We start from the raw sequence: 19,796 nt of genomic DNA, 5'->3' as shown, positions 1-19,796 counted from the left end.
TATTTATTTGACAGAGAGATAGAGAGCACAAGTATGCAGAGCAGCAGGCAGAGGGAGAGAGAGAAGCAGGCTCTCTGCTAAGCAGGGAGCCCGATGCGGGGCTTGATCCCAGGACCCTGGAATCATGACCCGAGCCAAAGGCAGTCGCTTAACCCACTGAGCCACCCAGGCACCCCTGTACTATCAAATTTTAAAGGGGAGGGCAGGTGGAGCTCTCTGTGTATGAAAATGGATAGATTTGCCAAAAGATAGTGTCAAATGAGAACGGGAAGATGAGGGAACATGTGGTATATGCTACCTGTAGATTTCAATATAGATATATTCTCCTAGGATGTGTATCTCTTTCTAATATATGTATTATATGTTATAGATAGATGTATATTCCTTTCAATATAAATATATATGATATATATTCTATTCATACATATATTCACATGTCCTGTTCTAGAATATATATATTCACATACAGAAAGGGAAATACTTGTATGCATTCTAAAATAGACATGTATATATAGGAAGAGAATTACGTTAAAGAATTGAGTCATGTGATGGTGAAGGCTTGGTAAGTCCAAAATCTGATGGGGGACATTAGCAGGCAAGAGGCTCAGGAAGGAGTTGCAGTTCAAGTCCAAAAGCAATCTTCTAATGAACCAGGAAGAGCTGATACAGTAGATGAGGTCTTAAGGCCATCTGCTGTCAGAACTCCCTCGTGCTTGCGGGGAGCCAGTCTTCTGTTCATTCAGACCTTCAGCTGATTGGATGAGGCCAACCCACACTGTGGAGAGCAATCTGCTTTACCCAAAGTCCACTGATTTGAACGTAAAACTCATCCAAAAACACCCTCACAGAAACATCCAGAATAATATTTGACCAAACATCTGGGCAGTGTGGCCCAACAGAGTGGACACATAAAATTAACCATCACAACTCTGCCCCTTGTCAACTTAACAACCGTGCCTCTTTAATCATACTTCATCTCCAAACTGAAACCTCTTCACCTGGTGAGGCGGCCCAAACTCCCATTCATGAAAGGTCTGGGCCATTAGTAGTCCTGCCTACACTGGGTTGCTGTTTTCCATTGACTTTAATCACAGGGCATGGTAACACTAAAACACCCTAAGAGGTCTGTCCCTACACTGCACAGGGTGTTTGACAGACCTCACACGAAACCTCCTTTTCAGGTACTAAGTGCCTGAAAATACACTGGATCATATTGGGATACAGTCGTGCACAACAGAAGCAACATCTCTGCCTTCAGGGAGCTTAGTTAAAGGAAATAGAGGGGCGCCTGGGTGGCTCAGTGGTTTGGGCCACTGCCTTCGGCTCAGGTCATGATCTCAGGGTCCTGGGATCAAGTCCCGCATCGGGCTCTCTGCTCGGCAGGGAGCCTGCTTCCCTCTCACTCTCTCTGCTTGCCTCTCTGCCTACTTGTGATCTCTCTCTGTCAAATAAATAAATAAAATCTTAAAAAAAAAAAAAGGAAATAGAGACATAACAAGATTATTACTATTGGTAATAAATGTTATAAAGGAAATAAATCAGGCGACGTGATAGATAGTAAGGAAAGTGCGCTTTAGAGGGCATGATCAGAGGTCCCATGGATTATGTGACTTTTGAGCTGCTGGGTGACATTTGAACACAAAGTAGGAAAGCGAGCCAGCCCATGAGAAGGGTTGGGGAAGGGCATTCCTGGGAGAGGGAATGACAATCACAAAAACCTGAGGCAGGAAGTGAAAAAAAGGCCAGAGCAGAGATGGGAAACAAGGAGTAGGATGGTGAGGAGGCTGGGGTGCACGGGACCCAGATCAGACATGGTCGGACCTTATAATCCCATTGCAAAAGCGAAGGGTTTCAAGTGAGCATGCTGTAGGATCTAATCAAACCCTTCAAGACTATTTTGGAGAGCAGACTGGAGGGGTAATCAAGGGCCAAATGAAGCCAAGAAGCCCTTGTGACACAGTGAGAGACAATGGTGATTCAGACAGGTGCATTTTTGACGTTTTCAAGATCGATCCTGAAGATAGACTCAAGACTTGGCGACAGATTGCACTCGGTGAGGTAAGGAGGAGTGTTAAAGATGCCTCTCAGGTTTCTGTTGACTGGGTGAATGGTGGTGGCATTTCCTGAGACAGAAAAGACAGAATAAGGAGGTTGGGAGTGGGAAGAGGAAATGAATTCCATTTGGATATGTGAGGCTTGAGATGGCTAACAGACAAAGTAGCAGTGTTTGTCAGGTTACCGGGCATACAATTCAAGGCTGAGGAAAGAGGCCTGGGCAGGGGTGTAAATTTGGGAGTCACCAGCATATAGTTATGCCAGTTATTGGGGCACCTGGGTGGCTTAGTTGCTTCAGCGTCTGCCTTCAGGTCAGGTCATGGTCCCAGGGTCCCGGGATTGAGTCCCGCATCGCGCTCCCTGGTTGGTGAGGAGCCTGCTTCTCCTTCTCCCTCTGCTCCGCCACCCGCGCTCTCTCTCAAATAAATAAAATATTGAAAAAAAAGATACGCCAGTTATTGATTGCCTCTTAACTCCATATTCATCCTTCACTGGCTCTGCAGAATTGGGTTGGGACCTTTGAATATTTTTTCCTTTGCCAATTAACAGGGTATTAAACTTCGTTAGCAGAGGATAGCGGGGACACCCTGCCAAGAGGAAAGGTACTTCCCTTTCTGGTTCTGGTGTGACGGCCCAGCCCCGCTTCTCGGGCACACAGCTCCTGCAGTGCAGGTCGCCAGCAGCTTTCCCCAGCACTCACCTTGGGTGGCTGTGTAGTGGACTGCCTCTGATAAAACACCTCCCTGAAGAGATTTTCCCAGCATCCTAGAGGAAGGATTTCCAGCAAGTTCCACCAAGCATAGCACCCGATGACTTCCCTGCCATTCAGTAAACCATGGCTCTGCCCTCTCCAAAAAGGTCTGATACCAGCTCTGGGGAAGGGGCTGTTCTTCCTGGATCGTCTGTCTCCGTCCTGGGTGGCGCTTCCTCTATGTGGTCTTCCCATGTTCTCTCTAGTTACCACTAGACTCTAGTTACTGTTTGTGAGCCAGTCCCTCGGTATCACATGCAACTACGATTAAGTTGACTTATATAAAAGATAGAAATTGTTCAATTACTACTTTGTTGTTTTGTCTTGACTAATACAAATGACTCAGTGCAATTCGGGAACGTTCACCGAAGAAGGAAGCAGCACGTACTGCTGTGTCAGAGAGAAGGTCCCAAGAAGTCTCTGTTATTTTCCATTCTGAATGTGTGAGATATAAAGGCACGTGGGGTAGCCGGCCTCCTTCTCGGGCTCTTGTGCATGTTTGGAGTATTTTCTGAAGCCAAAATGTTTGAAGAACACGTCCTGCCTCCACTCTGTGGAGCAAGCTCCCAGTTTCACCTTGAGTACTCCAGGCTCCCGCGGACAGACATCCCTGAAGGGCTTTCAATGCCGCCTCTAGACCTTGAATCTGTTGGTTATGCTGCAACTCTCACACCTACAAGCGTTGTCGGCCTGCCAGTGCCAGTATCACGGACACGAGGAAACAAGGGGAGAGGCTGCCCATGCTTGTGCCTCCCTGTGATCCCTGCCAAGGCACTGAAGTGCGTCTGGGTTGCATAAGACCGTCAGAGGAGAAAAGATGTACAGGGTTTTCAGCTACTGGAATTCTGGGTCCTTAGCAAGGGGTCAGCTCCAACCCGATCCGAAAAAGGCAGGATGGTCGTGTGAGGAAGTGGAGGAGCATGAACGAATGGCTACCGCCTATAAACCCCCAAAACTGTGGGGTAGTTGAGCATCTGGAGAACCTTCCACCTAAGAAACATCACTTTCTTATACATTATCATGAGGACACCTTGGTTGAACTTTCTGGAAATCCTACCTCTGGATCTCAATCCACAATTGCAGGTTATTCCAGGGCTGCTGCTGCCATCAAGGAGTCAGGATTGCCATCCCAGCAGAGCACAGCTCTGACAGGGTTGGAAACCAGGCAGTAAACCCCATGTCTGTGGAATCCTCCGGGCTAAGAGCCCAGCCAGTGTAAGTGGTGGAACATTCCGGCAGGTGACTATAGATGGTATTCCTCAACATCCTACCTCTCCGAACCAGCGGGAATTTCCAGACAGCGCTGTATTTGGAAGTATACAATCAGGCAGTTGGGTAGAGCATTTCCTGAATATGTCTGGAGGCAGATACATGCTGCCTGACTTTCTGGGAGTGCCAAGTGAGTAACGCCATCCTCATTGCGGCCAATAGTGATGTGGTCAGCTGACCAGGGAAGTCCCTATTTTTGTTAGGACGCTCTTGGTGAATGCAGTTTCTGGGAAAAGTATGTTGATTATCCCTTCCAAGGGTAGAGGAGGGTGAAGCTAACTCATTTGTCCGGTGGGGCCTTGCAAGAATCGTCTGCTGCCGTTGCAGAAGCAGTCACAGTAGACATGGAGCTTAGAGAGAAGAGCTGAAAATGCTCTTCAAATCCTAGCAGGCCAGGTGAGAAAGCTGAATTGGAAAGTCTGGGACCTTGGTGCAAAGAGCACCTACCTGCCTGAGAAGCAGCGGGGGACACTGCTGGACGGAGCATCGCCGCCAGGGCTGGCTTCCAAATGCTCGATGAGGTATGGCCCGAAGTGGCAAACCAGCTTTAAAATGCCAAAGATGGGGCGGTCATAAGTGGTGGCGGTGGGGGGTCGTGATGGCGCAGGGAGAGTGGGGACAGTAGGCACCCACGACATGTGCATAGACAGGTGGGTCCTCAGGGCAGTGTAAGCTGAGGCAGAGCTGAAGGCAAGGATGTAACGCACACTAATAAACACACTAATGACGGCATTTACAGAAGGTGATGCACGCTCTTGGGACTTGAACCTGGTGATACCATCCAACCCGCTTACAAACATAACAAAGGTATAAGGATTTCAACTCGACTCTTAACTGATTAATTTCTTTGGGTTTCTATTTCTTAATTTTTCTGTAATAAAGAAGTATGTATCCATCTATTCAAAGGATCTGCTGGAGCTAGGCCACCTGCCACGATCACATGACACAGGAAAAAACCCAGGGTCTGTAATACGTGAGGAGAATCTTCTAAAAGTCATGGTTTGTAGAAGGGTGACTCAGGTTGCCACTGAGATCACAGAAGGGCAGAAAAGGTGCATCACAATCTGATTACGGGTCCCTTCTATGAAGTACTTCTGGATGGTTCAAGACGGTTCAATTCAAGTCTTCCCTGCAGTTGAGTCAGACTTCTTCCTGGTGCACGACAGTCCTGTTTCCACTGAGTTCCAGGTGGCTGGAGGTGGTGGAATCCCAGGATATTTAGATCATGTCACTGCTCAGGAAGAACAAACGTGTGAAGGGGGAAGTCCACAGCAGTCGCGACTGGGCCTGCCTTGTTCCGAAGTCTGAGCTCAGTGTCACTGTGTGTATGTGGGGGAGGGTGGCATTCTGGAGGGGGAGGGAAGAGCTCTGCCATCGGATGTAATAGATAACCCGGATCTACGGCTTTTGTAATAACTGTCAGTTTTTCCTCACATTTAGACTTCAGAAGAAGATACTCATCTAAGGGAAAAATGAGATACCTAATGTTCACAGCTAATAAGATCATTGTAGAAAATGACTGGAGGAGGGGGAAAAAAGGCATATAATTACCCTTGCTCAGAACAAGAACTACCTTCATTAGCATCCTATTCCTATAGGGGCTTTATTTTAAAGTTATGTTAGATATAAAGTTTAAAATTATGTTTAAAAAATGGAGAACACTAGGGGCACCTGGGTGGCTCAGTGGGTTAAAGCCTCTGCCTTCAGCTCAGGTCATGATCCCAGGGTCCTGGGATCGAGCCCCGCATCGGGCTCTCTGCTCAGCGGGGAGCCTGCTTCCTCCTCTCTCTCTCTGCCTGCCTCTCTGCCTACTTGTAATCTCTGTCTGTCAAATAAATAAATAAAATCTTTAAAAAAAAAAAAATGGAGAACACTAAAACACATGGCAGGAAAAACAAAATGGTAAGGAATCAAGATAGGAAATTAAAGAGAAGTAAACAAAAGTGAAAGGAAGATGCTGTAAGTGAAACAGATCAAAAGGAAAAGTTAGGGGCGCTAGCTACGAGGTCATCTCCAAAATGATGACAAAGGAACAAACAGGCCCAGAGCCTAAGGGCCAAAACACCCAAGCCAGGCACACAAGGTGCCCTAAGCGAAACGAAAAAGCCTCACATTCAGTTCTCCTGAGGCCAGGGGCATCCTTCCCCCACGTGGCCAGGCTGCCCATCCGTGTGGCTAGGCCCGCAGCTGCAAGTCCGACTAACTCAGCGTCCCAGATCATCTCAGCACACCTGCGGGCAGGCGGCAACCGTTACTCGCCTCCATCAGTGCCCACGAGTGGGGCCCTTCTCCACCTCGTGAATGCGTGTCCCTCACAGAAGGGTAGTACACTGGGGACCCGAGCTGCCTCCTGCCTCCTTAATGCCCTGGGATTACTTAAAACCTACACATCAAAGAAAGTCTTTCTAATATTCCTTCTGGAGTACCTGCCTGTCCAATGTTCACAGGGTGAGCAGGGTGAAGCCCTAAGCCGCAGAGGCTTAGGGTGGGACACTGAGCTGCCAAGAAGGGAGGCCCCACTGAACACCTGGGAGGATTTCAGAAAAGGGCCCTCAGAATCCTGACTTCTACTCCCTAGCCGTGTGCCCTTGAGGAAATTGCAGCTCTGCGAGCTTCAGTCTCCCACCCATTAAGTGTTATTAGTGTGCGTTTCCCATGTGACGGTGCGCGCAGGAAGTAGGTCAGGGACATACTTGTCACAGCTGATTCAGTGCTTTCCTCTAAAAGTCAGAATAATCGGAGATTTAAGGAAGCAGCTGGAGGGTGGCATAGCTACCCTGCACGTCATGATTTACCTTTCTGGGTTAATCCATGGAGTGATCCAAGGGACATCTTGATGAGGACACTCATTAGCCAGGAAGGTGAGAACTCTGCGTCCAGAGGAAGAACAACTCAAGTCCATTTTTCTCAAGGACCGGTGTTAACCACTGAAGCCCACGTAAGCTTAGAGCCATTCCTCTCTCCCTTGAAAGAAGAGGTGAATGACAGAAGGGATTCCTTTTGGAACCACCTGACGTGGTTGGGAGCAACATGGTGACTGTGGTATCTTCGTCCCCTGGAGACCTCTCCGCACGAGGGGGAGAGCTCTGGGCCTAGACTGGGTGGGCACACGCCTACCTGGAACAGAGATGAGGCCAGAGTAACTGCAGAAGGGCCTTCACGGGGCCCAAGTCCCTTTTATTTGAAGCCAGGGCAGAAGTTCAGCTGCCGAGCTCAGGAAAAGAGCCTAGTTTATGTCGTTGAGCGTCCCAGAACACACCACATTTCAAGGAGAAATCAAGACATTGTTTGCTAGCACCGTAGGGGCAGAGAAGAGATGAGAGTAAGTCTCTAAAAAAAGGCACAGCACCCAGGTTCTAATTCTTCACTTTAATGCCATGTGAGGGTCCTGGGGCTCCATGCACTAAAGCGCTTACAGACAGGCAGCAAATGAACACAGGAGGTGTTATACCACGTACACAAACCCACCACCACACAGAAGGAAGACAGTGGGCCCAGGCGACCTCCCATGCTCCAGAGGCAACTGGTTCCTAGACCCAGACTTTGTTCCCGCCTCCTCAACCCCTGCCAACCCACCGTCACCCAGTTAACATATGCATACATATGTGTTTCTTCCAGAATTCCAAAAAGTGCCTCTTTCACCCCAGGTCCCCACGCTCCGGCTTCTGATGAATAAAGCCTCCCTCTCCCAAGGATCACAAGGCAGGCACTGCCTTCATGAACGAGCCCCAGTGAAAGGTACCTAAGAAAGCTTAATCACTTGGAATCAAATACGGACAGATCCCAGGTAGAGGAAAACTCTAACTGGGATCAAAAGCTCCGTGAAGCAGTTTTGTTCTGTTGCTGCTGTCATTTGTCTTAACCTCTTCGGGATCCGGCTTGGACCCAGGTTGCACACTGAGGCTCACCCCACTTTGTGGCTTGCAAGTGTCATTCTTCTAGTCCCCCAACAAGCAACCCAGAGCAGGAAGGCTGTGTCACCTGAGCAGCCTGAGGCACAAGGCTCCACCAGCTCCCAGAACACCGTAAGCCCCAGGAAGAAAGAACAGAAACTTTCCGAGCACAGCCGACTCTCTGCACAGGGTGGGCAATGGGCAGCCTCGTGAGCTACCCCAGAGGTAGCGCGAGGCTGCTGGCGATTCGTCGATCTCTTCTATTTACAGAGTTACCCATCTGGCTGGCTGTCATGTTTCCTTGTGGTTTTGCTTTGCTCTCATTTGTTGCCATTAAGTTTTTCATTTTTGCGGGATTTTGTCACGGCTGCTATTGCACCATACAACCCGCCCCTACAGCTTTCACCTTCCCAGCCAGGGAGCACGACACCGGGGAGAAAGGTGCCCAAAGTCAAACATAACGGAAGCTCCAAAGGCAGGCACTTGGTTTAACCCATCAATGTGACGCACAAGAATTCTATGAAAACATACTCCCTTTGGATTGGGAACGAGCATTCATTCTTCGGAGCCCTCCTTCCTAACCCAACTTTCTTATGCTCTAGACCTGACCATTTAGACTTGAGAAGGGATCCAACTGGGAAAAGTCACTTCCCCAGATATGACCTTTATCTGGAGGCCATTATCACAAACCACCACAACCAAAAGCATGTTTCATCTTGGCCTTGGCTTCTCATCAGAGAAGGGCCAAACTGGGCCACTGAATTCTTTTACTTCATTTGGAAAGAGCTCGAAGCTGGCTGCCAGTATCCCTGCTCTGCCTGGTCTACTGGCCCAGAGCCTTGTCTCTCCCACAATGGCACAGGGTACACCACTGTGAGGACAACACAGGGCCAGATGGTCCAAAGGAGTGTCTCTAGCAAAGGGTCTGGGGACAGTGTCCTCATCCAGCATTCCTGTAGCCCTAAGCTAGTCTTCAGGGCCTATCTTTGAGCAAAGTTACATTCGAGCCTACCAGTCACTCTGTCTTCCATGTTTGGACTCTAACCAAAATACTGGGATGCCCTGTGCCAGCGGTGGGAATGAGGAGCAGCAAAGGCCAGAGAACCGAAAGCACTGGGATTAACTGTCTCCTTTCTACTCACACCAGCTTTCTCCCGAAGAGCTTGCCTCAATGTCTGTCCAAAAATGAGTTTGCATTAGGCAGTAACACCGATCGGAGCAAATTCAGTGAAGGACTTCTATTAGAACAAGACAAGAGCCATGTCGCTGGAGTAAGCTTTAAGCAGGGACATCAACTCCAGAACAGCGATGATTCATTTGTGGATGAGAACAATGGAGAGAACACATATCTCAGAACCTCAACAACTGACTTTACCTTTCTCTTAGAACCCCGTCTGGACCTCTGTTCCACCACATGACATGGGAATGCAAAACCGTGCCCCACAACCTGCTCCACAGAGGGCCCGGAGGTCACTGCCCCACTGAGGGGTTCAGCGAGGTCCCAGGACTTGGCCTTCTCTTCCTCGGAATGCAGACATCTTCAGCTCCCCCTCCCCTACCTCATCCACCTGGTCTTGTAGGACTGAGACCAATGAGGCTGTTCTTCCCCCTGTTTCACATGTAAAAAAAATCTCCCTAACAAATACCCAGGACGGTCAAGCACAGTCATGATCAGGGGAGAAGCCCTCACCGCAGCACAGAAATGTTCCGTTCCCACTGCGGGTGCCGCCCAGCTCTCCTTTCAGATGTGCGTCCACCGCCCGCTTAACTGCCCGGGTCTGGAGACGGAGCAAGAAGATGCGGTGGGAGCAGGGCCCTGTGGCTCTCTCTGTCTGAGATGTGGAGAGTACAGCGCGATGGAGGTTTGCTACAAGTGTCCTACAGCTCCTGGGACAGCTGTGCCTCCCACCCAAGCCTTTGTTTGCTTCCTCAGAACAGACACGTCTCCTCGGAGAACGTGAGCAGGGAAAAGCAGCAGGGCTTAAAAAAGAGGGGGCTCCTATCTACAGAGGTTCACCACACACTGGATGCCAACACATGAAATGGTAGCCAAAGAGCTATTCTGAGCCTCCGAAAAGGATGTCACATCTCAAAGATAACAGAACACCTATGCAACCTGACTGCCTGACTCAGGGAATCTTCGGAAGGAACCTCTGAAATCTACATTACAGCCCTGAGAAGATGGACCCTTCAAGCAAGGAAGGTTGGTGGAAGGTAGGAGAAGCTGTGGCCCTTAAGGCAGGGCTGTAAACATTGTGCTCTTCTAAGGCCAACCTGGTGCACGGCTTTGGCAACTACGGTCACATCTCCGAAAGGTGCTGAAGAGTATGTTTCAGGAGGAAGAGTCTCTCCACATCCTAAAACAAAGCCTGGAACTATCCCTGGGGGAAGAGGGAGAGAAAATGCTTCTCCTTCAGTCAGGGGCTCTGGGGTAGGTCCTTGGGTCACCCCCATCACAATCTGTGTTCATACCTCTGTGCCAGGCGCACGCAAGGGACCCTCGAACAGGGCTGAGGAAGGGATCACACCTGTATTAGTCTGGTAACGTGGCACTGAAAAGGGCAGAAACTCTCTTGCAAGACCAGGAGAGTGACAAAACCTCTCTGGACTTCCTGGTCCGGCCCTAGCTCGTCAAACCCCATCAGCCTCAGGAAAAGACTGCCGTGCCCTGAGGAAAGGTCAGGAGAGCGCAGGTACAAGTCCCTCCGGGCCACAAGCCCAGAGCCTGACCTCGAGGTACAGCTGGGAGCCTGGAGCTGCCAGGAGACCTCCATCCCCTTGCAGCTGTGCCTCAGGACTTGGTCCTCACCTCAGTGGGTCTGGACAGTTAGTGTCCCTCTCGGGATCCTACTCCCAGAGCCACTAAAGAGAACGGACGCCCTCCCTGACAGGCCTCTGTCCCTAGCAGGGCTACTCACCACCACGTGATCTTGAACTCATAGATGGGGCGCTTGCAGTAGTAGTGGTTGATGAGGTGCTTGTCACACACCCCGATGCACTGGTGGTCCACGACGAGGCCCTGGGCTGAGAGGTCCGTGACCAGGCAGTGCAGTAGGTCATAAACATCAGCCACAGCCTCCCAGGGCCCAAAAGACACATCCACCTCGCAATGGTGCTCAAAGAGCTGCCCATCGCTCTCGCTCCGCTCGAAGCGCAGGGAGTTGAGAAGCGGACACTCGTAGGGGGTGATGGGCATCTCCTCCTTGAAGACACAGACCTTGAGCTTGGCAAAGCGGGCTTTCCGTTGTACCGCACGCAGCCGGGCAATCTCCACGATCCGCTCCAAATGGTCTGTGGGGGTGAAGACAGCACCCGTAACTGGGACAAGGGTCAGGAGGTTGGGGCGTGGGCAAGGCAGGGTCAGGGCATACAGAGAGAGCCCCAGTGAAAGCAGGATCCAACCGGGGAAAGACCCTGCGGAAGGAACTCTTTGGGCTCATGAAGGATGCAGACTTACACAGGGATCATGGATCACCATGGCAAAAGGAAACCAAAACGATGGAATGAGGACAATCCTTTTGAAATGTGATTTGATGATGTCATAGGCAAAGTGGGTCCTATTTAACCTGAATCGTCCCAGTGTGACCGGGAGGGGAGGGCAGTAAGGGAAGCAGGAATCTCTCCAACCTGAGCAACGCCGATGAATCTCAGACCCACTTCTTCTGTGAAGACCTAGGCCCAGACAGATGCCTTCAACCCTCCTTTCCCACACCTTGACCACCCTGGGCAGTTGACCCCTCACCTTTGTAATAGGGCATGAGTCCCAGAAATGCCTGGCGCACTTTCTCTCCCTTCAGAGGCTGCATGTTCTCTAGCTGCTCCAGGAGGGGACCGATGGCATAGTACTGGGCCTCTTTGTACACAGCCCGTACACGCTCCCGGGGCGGCAGGTCGCCTGAGCGCAGAAAATTCAGCACATCTCTGAGCAGGAAGGAAAGAGAGCTGTGAGAAGGAGCTAATGGACCTGGGCAGTGGCACATGGTAGTTAGAGCACAGAATCTGGAACCAGACTACCAGCTGCGTAACCTTGGGTAAGTGAACCTAACCTCTCCGTGCCTTGATTTTCTCATCTGTAAAATGAGGGAAAATTATAAAAAAAAAAAACAAAAACTACCCCATAATGGGATGAAGGGATTCAGTGAGTTCATAGATAAAACGTGCTTGGAAAATAGCTGGCACTGGGTAATCCGTCAATATGCATCAGCAGCGCTCTCACCAGCGCCGCTGCTATTATAATTCCTGTTGGGTCTACCTTTTATGTTTGTTAGGTGTTGTTATTATTGGGTATACATAGGAATAATGGAAAGATGTGATTTCTGGGCTCCTTAATCAGATATTTAAATTGAGCTACAGTTAATATGCAATCAAGGTATACAGTTTGATTACGACCACCACCTACACCAAGATACAGAACACGTCCACCTCCTTAAAGTTTCCCTCTGCCTCTTCCCATTCAAGCCCCAAATTCTTCTAGCAACAAAGACTACTTTTGCCTCATCTTGAAGTTCATATAAGCGGAAGCACCCAGTACGTTCTCTTCTATGCGTATCTTCTCTCCTTCAACAGGACTCTTCGGAGATTCATTCCGCACGTTGTGTGTGACAAACAAGGCCCCAAATGGACAGCCTGTGGTTTATTTACCAATTTTCTTGCTGATGGACAGTCGCATCGTTCCCAGTTTGGGGCTCTCATGAGTGAAGCTGTTACGAACATTCCTGTATAAGACTTCCTGGAGACACATGTACCAACCTCTCCTGGGTATATATTAGGAGTACAACTGTTCACTCTTAAGGTGAAGTGCATGCTTAACAAAATGGTAGTAGCGTTTTACATTTTCACCAGCAATGTACAAGGGTTCCCTATCTTCTGTACATCCTCGCCGTTAGTCTTATTCTGTAGCTACAAAGACATCAAATGCCTACCCCCAACACCTGAACAAACTGGTTCTTGGGTGAATAAAATCACATACTGCATTTTCTTAAAATAAAAATTCAGTTCTTTTAATTCTTTCTTCAGATTCTTTAAGTGCTAAGAGTAATCAGATCCTTCACTGGTAGGTGTGGGCAGGTCTTTTCGGGAAAGACATGTGAGTAAACCCCAAGATCAAGATGTTGCCTCAGTAGTAGTCTACGACCATGACGTAATACCAGCTAACACCGACTAAGTCCTGATCTGCGTCCGTCATTCTCCATGTGTTATCCCACTGAATCACTTCATGACATGGTGGGGTAAGTGCCATTTTCGGTCCATTTCATAAATGAGGAAAAAGAGGGGCTTGGAGAAGTTAAAGAACACTCTTACTCAAGGAGCCTCAGCTAGCAGGAGCCCAAATGCAGACCTGCTTGACTCCAAGCCCATATCCACAGTGGTCAGATGCCAGTCCCAAGTGCTTCACTCATCAAGCAGCCTTCATGCTGGGTTCTGGGAGCACAGGAACCGCACCAGCAGAGAAATGTACTTGACCAAATGCCTTAAACACCTGTACTATTTTATCTGAGTCTTTAGGCAACTTCATCTGCTGATGATGAGTCATAGGCCACGGAAGTCCAGCAGCCCGAGGATAAAATGCTACAATATCCTGCTTTCTACCACACCGCTGCCTGCCTCTGACCCTCTCCAGCTATGGCCCCCTGGGCACAGGCACATCAACCTAGAGCCAAACCCTGCTCCCCCTCCCCACAACCCCTTTCCAAATTAGCGCTCTAGGATCTTAAGCAAACCTTGGTCTGCTCTGAAAAACATAACCCGGGGCAAGGCCCAGCGAAGAGTACTGTGGGAGCCGCCAGCTGGGGCCAGCGCTTTCCTCCCCCAAACAGCCTGCAAACAAAAATCTTTTTATAGCTCTGCAGAGCGATGTGACACTTTGTTTTCTCAGCATCGGAGGCAGCTGACAGCCCAATGGGGACACCCAGATGGTTCAAAGTAAATTGTTTGACCAGAGGCTCCTTTCTGAGGATAAAAATGACCTTTCTCCCAGTGTGGGAATCCGAATCGGAGGCCAGCACGAAGATGTAGTGGCTGGAGAGTTTCTGCCTCCCTAGTCAATCGGCTGAAGGTCGAGAACCACGTTCGTTCTCTAGTCATTCCAAAGTTGGACTGAAGGGCCAAAGAGCTTTCGCCACATGCTCTGGAGGGACCTGGCCAGAGGTCACAGAAAGGCTCCTTATGTAATTGGCATGGCAGGCCTGCGAGGCAGCCACAATTATTTCTCATTTCAGAAATAAGGAAACTAAAACATAAAGTCTTTAAACTGTTTATGTGTGAGGTGTCAGAAGTCCTTTCTTGGGAAGGGCTAATTTCTTTTTTGAGATTGTGTCTGTTTTAGTAGTAAAATGACAGTCACAAATGAAGGGTTTTTTGTTTTTTTTTTTTGGTAAAGACTTTTCTTGGCAAAATTAAAGGATGGCAATCACAAATTGGCCCTCCCCTCACCTTTTTTGTTCATTTGTTTTAAACTATTGAAGGAAGTCTGACGACCACGGTCACACACCGTGTCCCTCCCTAACGGCAATGTGGAGCCCCAGAATCTGAATCTGAGGATTTCCCCCAAGAAGCTGTGTTGGAACTCCCCCGCCTCCAGGTGGGATCACATCTGTTCCACACAGATGACAACTTCCTGGTCTTAAATTTCACAGGACAGAAGTTCCACCACATGCAGCCACTGGGTGTCACCTGGGATTTCTCTGGCTGTCCCCATCTCCTCTGGGAAAGTAACTGCCTTTTGATCTCCTTCAGTAAACCCTTATTAAATTCCATCAGCACAGGTTCTCTCCTCTTCTAGGTACGGCAGAAGGCACCAACGCCCCATACTGCAGCGCAGGATGCTTAGAGGTCAACCAAGTTGATCACAGAGGGATAAACATACCCAAAGTGCGTGCCATCCCGGTCAATGAAGTACCGGCCCTCGGCGTCCGTGGGGATGTAATGCCGCCCGCTGAACATGGCCGCCAGCATGGTGTCCTCATAGCGCCGCAGGGTAGACAGGCGTGTGGTGAAGTGAGCCCCTCCAATGTTAAGGGGGACAACCTCAGGAAACTGGAAAGGAACCACCGGCACCTTCAGCCAGGCACTGGGGAACGAGAGCAGGGGCTGCTCTGTCTACCGACTCCTTGGGTCTCATTAGTGCTGCACCATTCAGGTACCCAAGGCTACAATACGGGAGTCTTTCTGAATGCTCTCCTCTGCGGCCCCCTTCCCCCACACTCCTCAGGAGCCAAGTCGACCCCACTGTTCCCCAATACCATTCAGTCAGGCCTCCCCACCCCAGTTCGACTATCTCTGCTCCAGAACGAATTTACCATTTTTATGTCCTTGCTTATGCTTTCTCTGTCCGGAATGTTCTTCCCAGTCTCCCTCTGTCCATCTAGCAAATGCAATTGCCCTGAATGTGGTGTGTGTTGTTCACTGCACAAGGGCACCTGTCTCCCAGTGATCTGCCAGCCCAGCTGTGTGCCCTTTGTCTAACGTACACCACGGCACCACATAAGTTAGCAGCATCCGTTCGCTCTAAAAGCTTGTTTTTAAGGTTCCTGATTCTGTGAGCATTTGGCTCTTTGTTCCCCGCTTGCCCGCAAGACCGAGTTAACGAATGAGTCACCCTCCATTGTGCCTTCACCGTGTGCCACGCTCTCCTCTTTGTAGCGCCTGGCATGCCACAGGGCAGGCTGGCAGTTATGTACTCCCGTCAGCCCTCCTTTCTAGAACCCGAGCTTCCTGAGGGCAGCATCTCATTCACTAATCACGAGGCCACCCACAGCAGGGCTCTCATATGGTCATGGATCATTCCAGACATCCACTCCGCATTCGCTTTCCCTCACTGCTTCTCTCCTATCTAAACCACAGAGCAAGATCAGTGCCTGGTCCAGCTCAGGTTCCAGAGGCATGGGCAGGGGGAGGAACAGGGCACGACGGTATAGAATGGCCCAGAGCAGCTCTCGGTAAAATGTTCAGCACCCACTGTGGGGGAGGTGGGGGATATCTTTCACTGCTTGTTGTTTTTAAAGAAATGAAGCCAGTTTTCTCTAGTTTTCCCGCAAACCTCCAGCTTAACTAAAATTCTATACTAGTGCATGCTTTTCAGTATTATAACGTCTCTCAGGCTCCCATGTACCTTTGTCTGCAGAGCCCTTTCCCCCAGCTTTCCAGTTCCAGCTTTTCCCCATCCCTCTGGCATCCCTCTTTTTTTGAGGTGCAGCTGACACACAGGTTGCGTTAGTTCTGGGGTGTATGGCACAGCGATCTGGCAGGTCTACACCGTACGGTGTGCTCACCACACGTGCAGCTACGACCTGCCACCAGATACCACTATTACAGGTTCATTGACTATATTCCTTATGCTGTGCCTTTCATCCCAGTGACCTATTCATTCCGTACCTGCAAGCCAGTACCTCCCAGTCCCCTTCAGCCACTCTGCCCATCCTTCCACCCCCCACCTCCCCGTAACCACTGGTGAGTCCTGTGTTTATGAGTCTACTTATGGTTTGTTTGTGTGTTGTTTTGTAGATTCCACATGTAAGTGAAATAATGTTTTCAAATTCTTTGTGAAATACAGGAGGACACCAACACATTCCGTCAAAGTCACCCAGAGCCCCATGCGGTGTCCGGGGCGCAGTGAGTCCCCAAACACGCCCTGAATGAACGAGTGATGAGTTACTAGGACAGAAAGGCGGGCACAGTTCCTGTGCGTGGGTGCCCTGTCACTCTTCGGCAGCCAAAGGGCAGCAGGGGCCTTCTATGCACCCCGCAGCTCCTACGCGGAGGACGCGTGCTGCTGCGGGATAACGAGACTCCACGCTTCTGGAGCTCTCAGGACCTCTCCCAGGGGCATCTCCTGCCAGTCCGGGGGTTCGCTCCGCAGCAGAGCTGAAGACTGGGGCGCAGAGAGAAGCGGTCCAGCAGCGTGCTGGGCCCCACCGCGGGCAGCGGGCCTGGCGCGGGTCCTGCGCTCGCGCTCCCAGACCACGCCGCCTTCCTGGTGACCGTGCCCAAGAGGTGACCCGCAGCGGCCCTTTCCTTTCCCCCGCGGCGCAGATGCCCGCGGAGCTTGGCGCGGGGTCACCGGCGTTTCGGGATGCTGCGAGCGTCGCTTCCAGTCCCGAGGGGACCGTCCCCCCCCGCCCCGCCCCCGGAGCTGTCCCTCCTCCCGGGACTGCACGCGTCCCAGCCTCCCTCCCGCAGGCCGCCGCAGCTCCTCCTAGTCTCGTCCTGTCGAGCCGGGAGGCCCCACCTTCCCCTCTTCCCCCTCCGGGGGCTCCTACACGACGCCAGGAGGAGCCCCCGGCACGGGGCACGGGGGCGGGGAGCACAGCCGCGCGGCCGGCAGGTGGAGGCGGGCACGCCGACCGCGGGCTGCGTCTCTGCGCGGGTCCCAGGTCTGGGCAACCGCGAGCGCCGCCTCTCGGCTTCCCTACAAGACGCTCCCCTCTCGGGGCGCCCGGGCCCCCTTCCCCGGCCCCCTCCGTCGCTCTAAGGACGGGCCGCGGGCTGCGCTCCGTGACTTCCGGGAGCGGGGGCTGGGCCGGGGGACACACCCCGGCTGCGCTGGGGGGCGGGGGGCAGGCGCAGCTCCTCGGGCACCGCCCTCGGCCCGGCCTCGGACCCCAGCCGCAGCCCTGCTCACGCCCCGCGGTCAGCTCTGCGGGGCCCCGGCTTCTCCCCTGCGCCCCTTCCCACGCCCCGGCCCCGGTACCTCCTGGGGCAGTAGGGGCAGCGCGTGCTCCGCCTGCGTGGCCGTCGGGGTGGCCGGCTCCAGGAAGTCGTCCTCGGCGTCGGAGCTGGACATGGCGCCGTCCGCGCGACGGCTGTCTGGCTCCCGCCCCGTGACTGCCACCATCCCTCTGGCTCTGCACAGTGGGCGCGGCTGCGGGCGGGCGGCGGCGGCCCGGGCACTAGCGCCGAGCAGCGCCGGGCATGACGCGGTGCGGCCGAGGGGCGGGCCCCGGGGGCCGAGGGCGCAGGGCGCGGGGGCGCGGGGGCGGCCACTCCCTCAGCGCCGAGCGGCTCGCCGACCACCGCGCGCACCGCCGGGCCACCAGCCTGACGGGGCCGCCTATTGCTATTGGCCGACGGCCTCTTGCTCCGCCTCTGCTTGGCAGGAAGCTCGTCCAGTCCGAGAGCAGGCAGCGCGTCGGCCTGCGCCTGAGTGGCCACTGGGAGCCGGGCTGCGGGCCCGCCCTGCTCTGATTGGTCGTCAGGCCAGCGGACGCGCCCTTCTCCGCCCGCCTCTCTCGGCCGGCGCGCAGGGCGGGTGCGCGCGCGGCCGCCGCGTCTACGCGGGCTCTCCCCGTTGGCTCCAAGGGTGGTGCCCGCGTCGGGGTCGGCGCCTCCTCGCTGGAGCGCAGGCAGGGCCCGCGGTCCAGTCGTTTGTCTGTGGGCCGCGCCGAGGGCCGGGGAAGTCCGGGGCGAGGAGGGCAGGCCGACGCGGTGGAGGTGCGGGAAGAGCGCGGAGGGCGAGGCGGGCGAAGTGGAAAGGGGCGGAGGCAGCTGAGATGTGAGTTGCGGGAGGAGGCGGAGGCCGGGGAGGTGAGGCGGGAGGGGGCGGCGGCCTCTCAGGTGCGGGAGGAGCGCGGCTCGGGCCGGGCCCACGGGGCCGAGCCTGGGCTCCGCGCGCGTCCGGGTGAGTCGGGCAGGAGCCAGGGAAGGGAGAGCGCGGACGCGGAGAAACCGCGGTCCGCCCCGGGAATCCGCCCGAGAAGGCCGCGGGGCCGACGGCCGGGAGGGCGGTGGTGCGGCTCCGGCCGCAGGGCTGCGCGAAGCGGTGAGAAGGCGGCCCCGGGGGCCCAGGACGCAGGGAGGCCCGCGGCCACCACCCCTGCCCGGCGCTCGCGCTGTGCTGCGGCGCTTCCCGCGGGAACGGGGTCTCCCGGTCCTTCCCGCGTGCGCGGCGGGGCTCCAGGGGCCGCGACCCGGGTGAGGCCCTGCACCAGGAGCGGGAAGGACCAGAGCCGCCTTCCCGGACGCAGGGCCGTTGGCCGGCAGCGGAGTCGCCACCTGACGGGCCGCGGCTTCCAGGCCGATCGCGGGAGCGCGGCCGAGAGAGGCTCCACGAGACGTCGGGAGGGACGGGGGGAGGCGCAGAGGCGGGGGCGCCTGCAGGACCCCGGGGCCACTTCTGCGAGAGCAAACCAAGCGGCAAGCCCCGACTCAGCGACCGCCGCTCTTGCCCGCGTCTCCCGGAGAGACGCACTGACGCGACGGCGGAGGACCGGTTCGCCACCGAATCTGCGCGCCGGTTCCGGCTCATGGAATAAACAAGAGGAAATGGAAACACAGAAGCGCCCACCGTCTTCTCCGTGTTGCCGTCTTAGATTCCATTGCGCAGGAGCGGACACCCTGGCCCGGCTCCCGGCTCCCGGCTCCCGGAACACCGAGCCACAAGCAAGCCGCGTCCGGCCTCGCCTCCTGATCTCACTGCCCTCCCCTAAACACGCTATTACTCCATGCGGGTTTCTCTTTCTTTGGGATTCACGACACAAAACTGCAAAACCATGTATGTATAGTGTGAAGAGTAGCTGTAGAGCAGAAACCCATAAAACCAGTCCTCAGTCGAGAGCCAGACACTGCCAGCCCCCACATGCTCCAGGGGTCCTCCCTGACAAGATAACCTCCATTCTCCCAGAGGTCACCAACATCCTCACTTTTCTGACCATCCTTTCCTTTTTTTCCAAGGTTAACCACTCTCGTCTACATCTCTAAGCAATGCAGTTTAATTTTAGCTGTTTTTAGACTTTTTTCTCCCCATGATTTATTTATTTTAGAGAACAGGAGGAGGGGCAGAGGGAGAAGGAGAGAGAATCTCGAGCAGGCTCCCGGTTAAGCTCCGAGCTGCA

General features: G+C 53.2%; 1 protein-coding gene across 1 annotated transcript; it reads right to left on the bottom strand.

Annotated features, from left to right (window-relative positions):
- Positions 1-1,482: 1,482 nt before the first annotated feature.
- KCTD7 (potassium channel tetramerization domain containing 7) lies at positions 1,483-17,946 on the bottom strand. Its single transcript, XM_045993397.1, has 5 exons — positions 17,657-17,946; positions 14,834-15,003; positions 11,711-11,889; positions 10,887-11,259; positions 1,483-2,123 (listed from the first exon to the last, which is right to left on the bottom strand). Exons 1-5 carry the CDS (start codon positions 17,798-17,800, stop codon positions 2,072-2,074), a joined length of 918 nt encoding a protein of 305 aa, XP_045849353.1. The 5' UTR covers positions 17,801-17,946; the 3' UTR covers positions 1,483-2,071.
- Positions 17,947-19,796: the final 1,850 nt, after the last annotated feature.

Source organism: Meles meles, chromosome 21 (genome assembly GCF_922984935.1).
Source record: "Meles meles chromosome 21, mMelMel3.1 paternal haplotype, whole genome shotgun sequence".
NCBI lineage: Eukaryota > Metazoa > Chordata > Mammalia > Carnivora > Mustelidae > Meles > Meles meles.
This window is presented reverse-complemented; position numbering and strand designations above follow the sequence as displayed.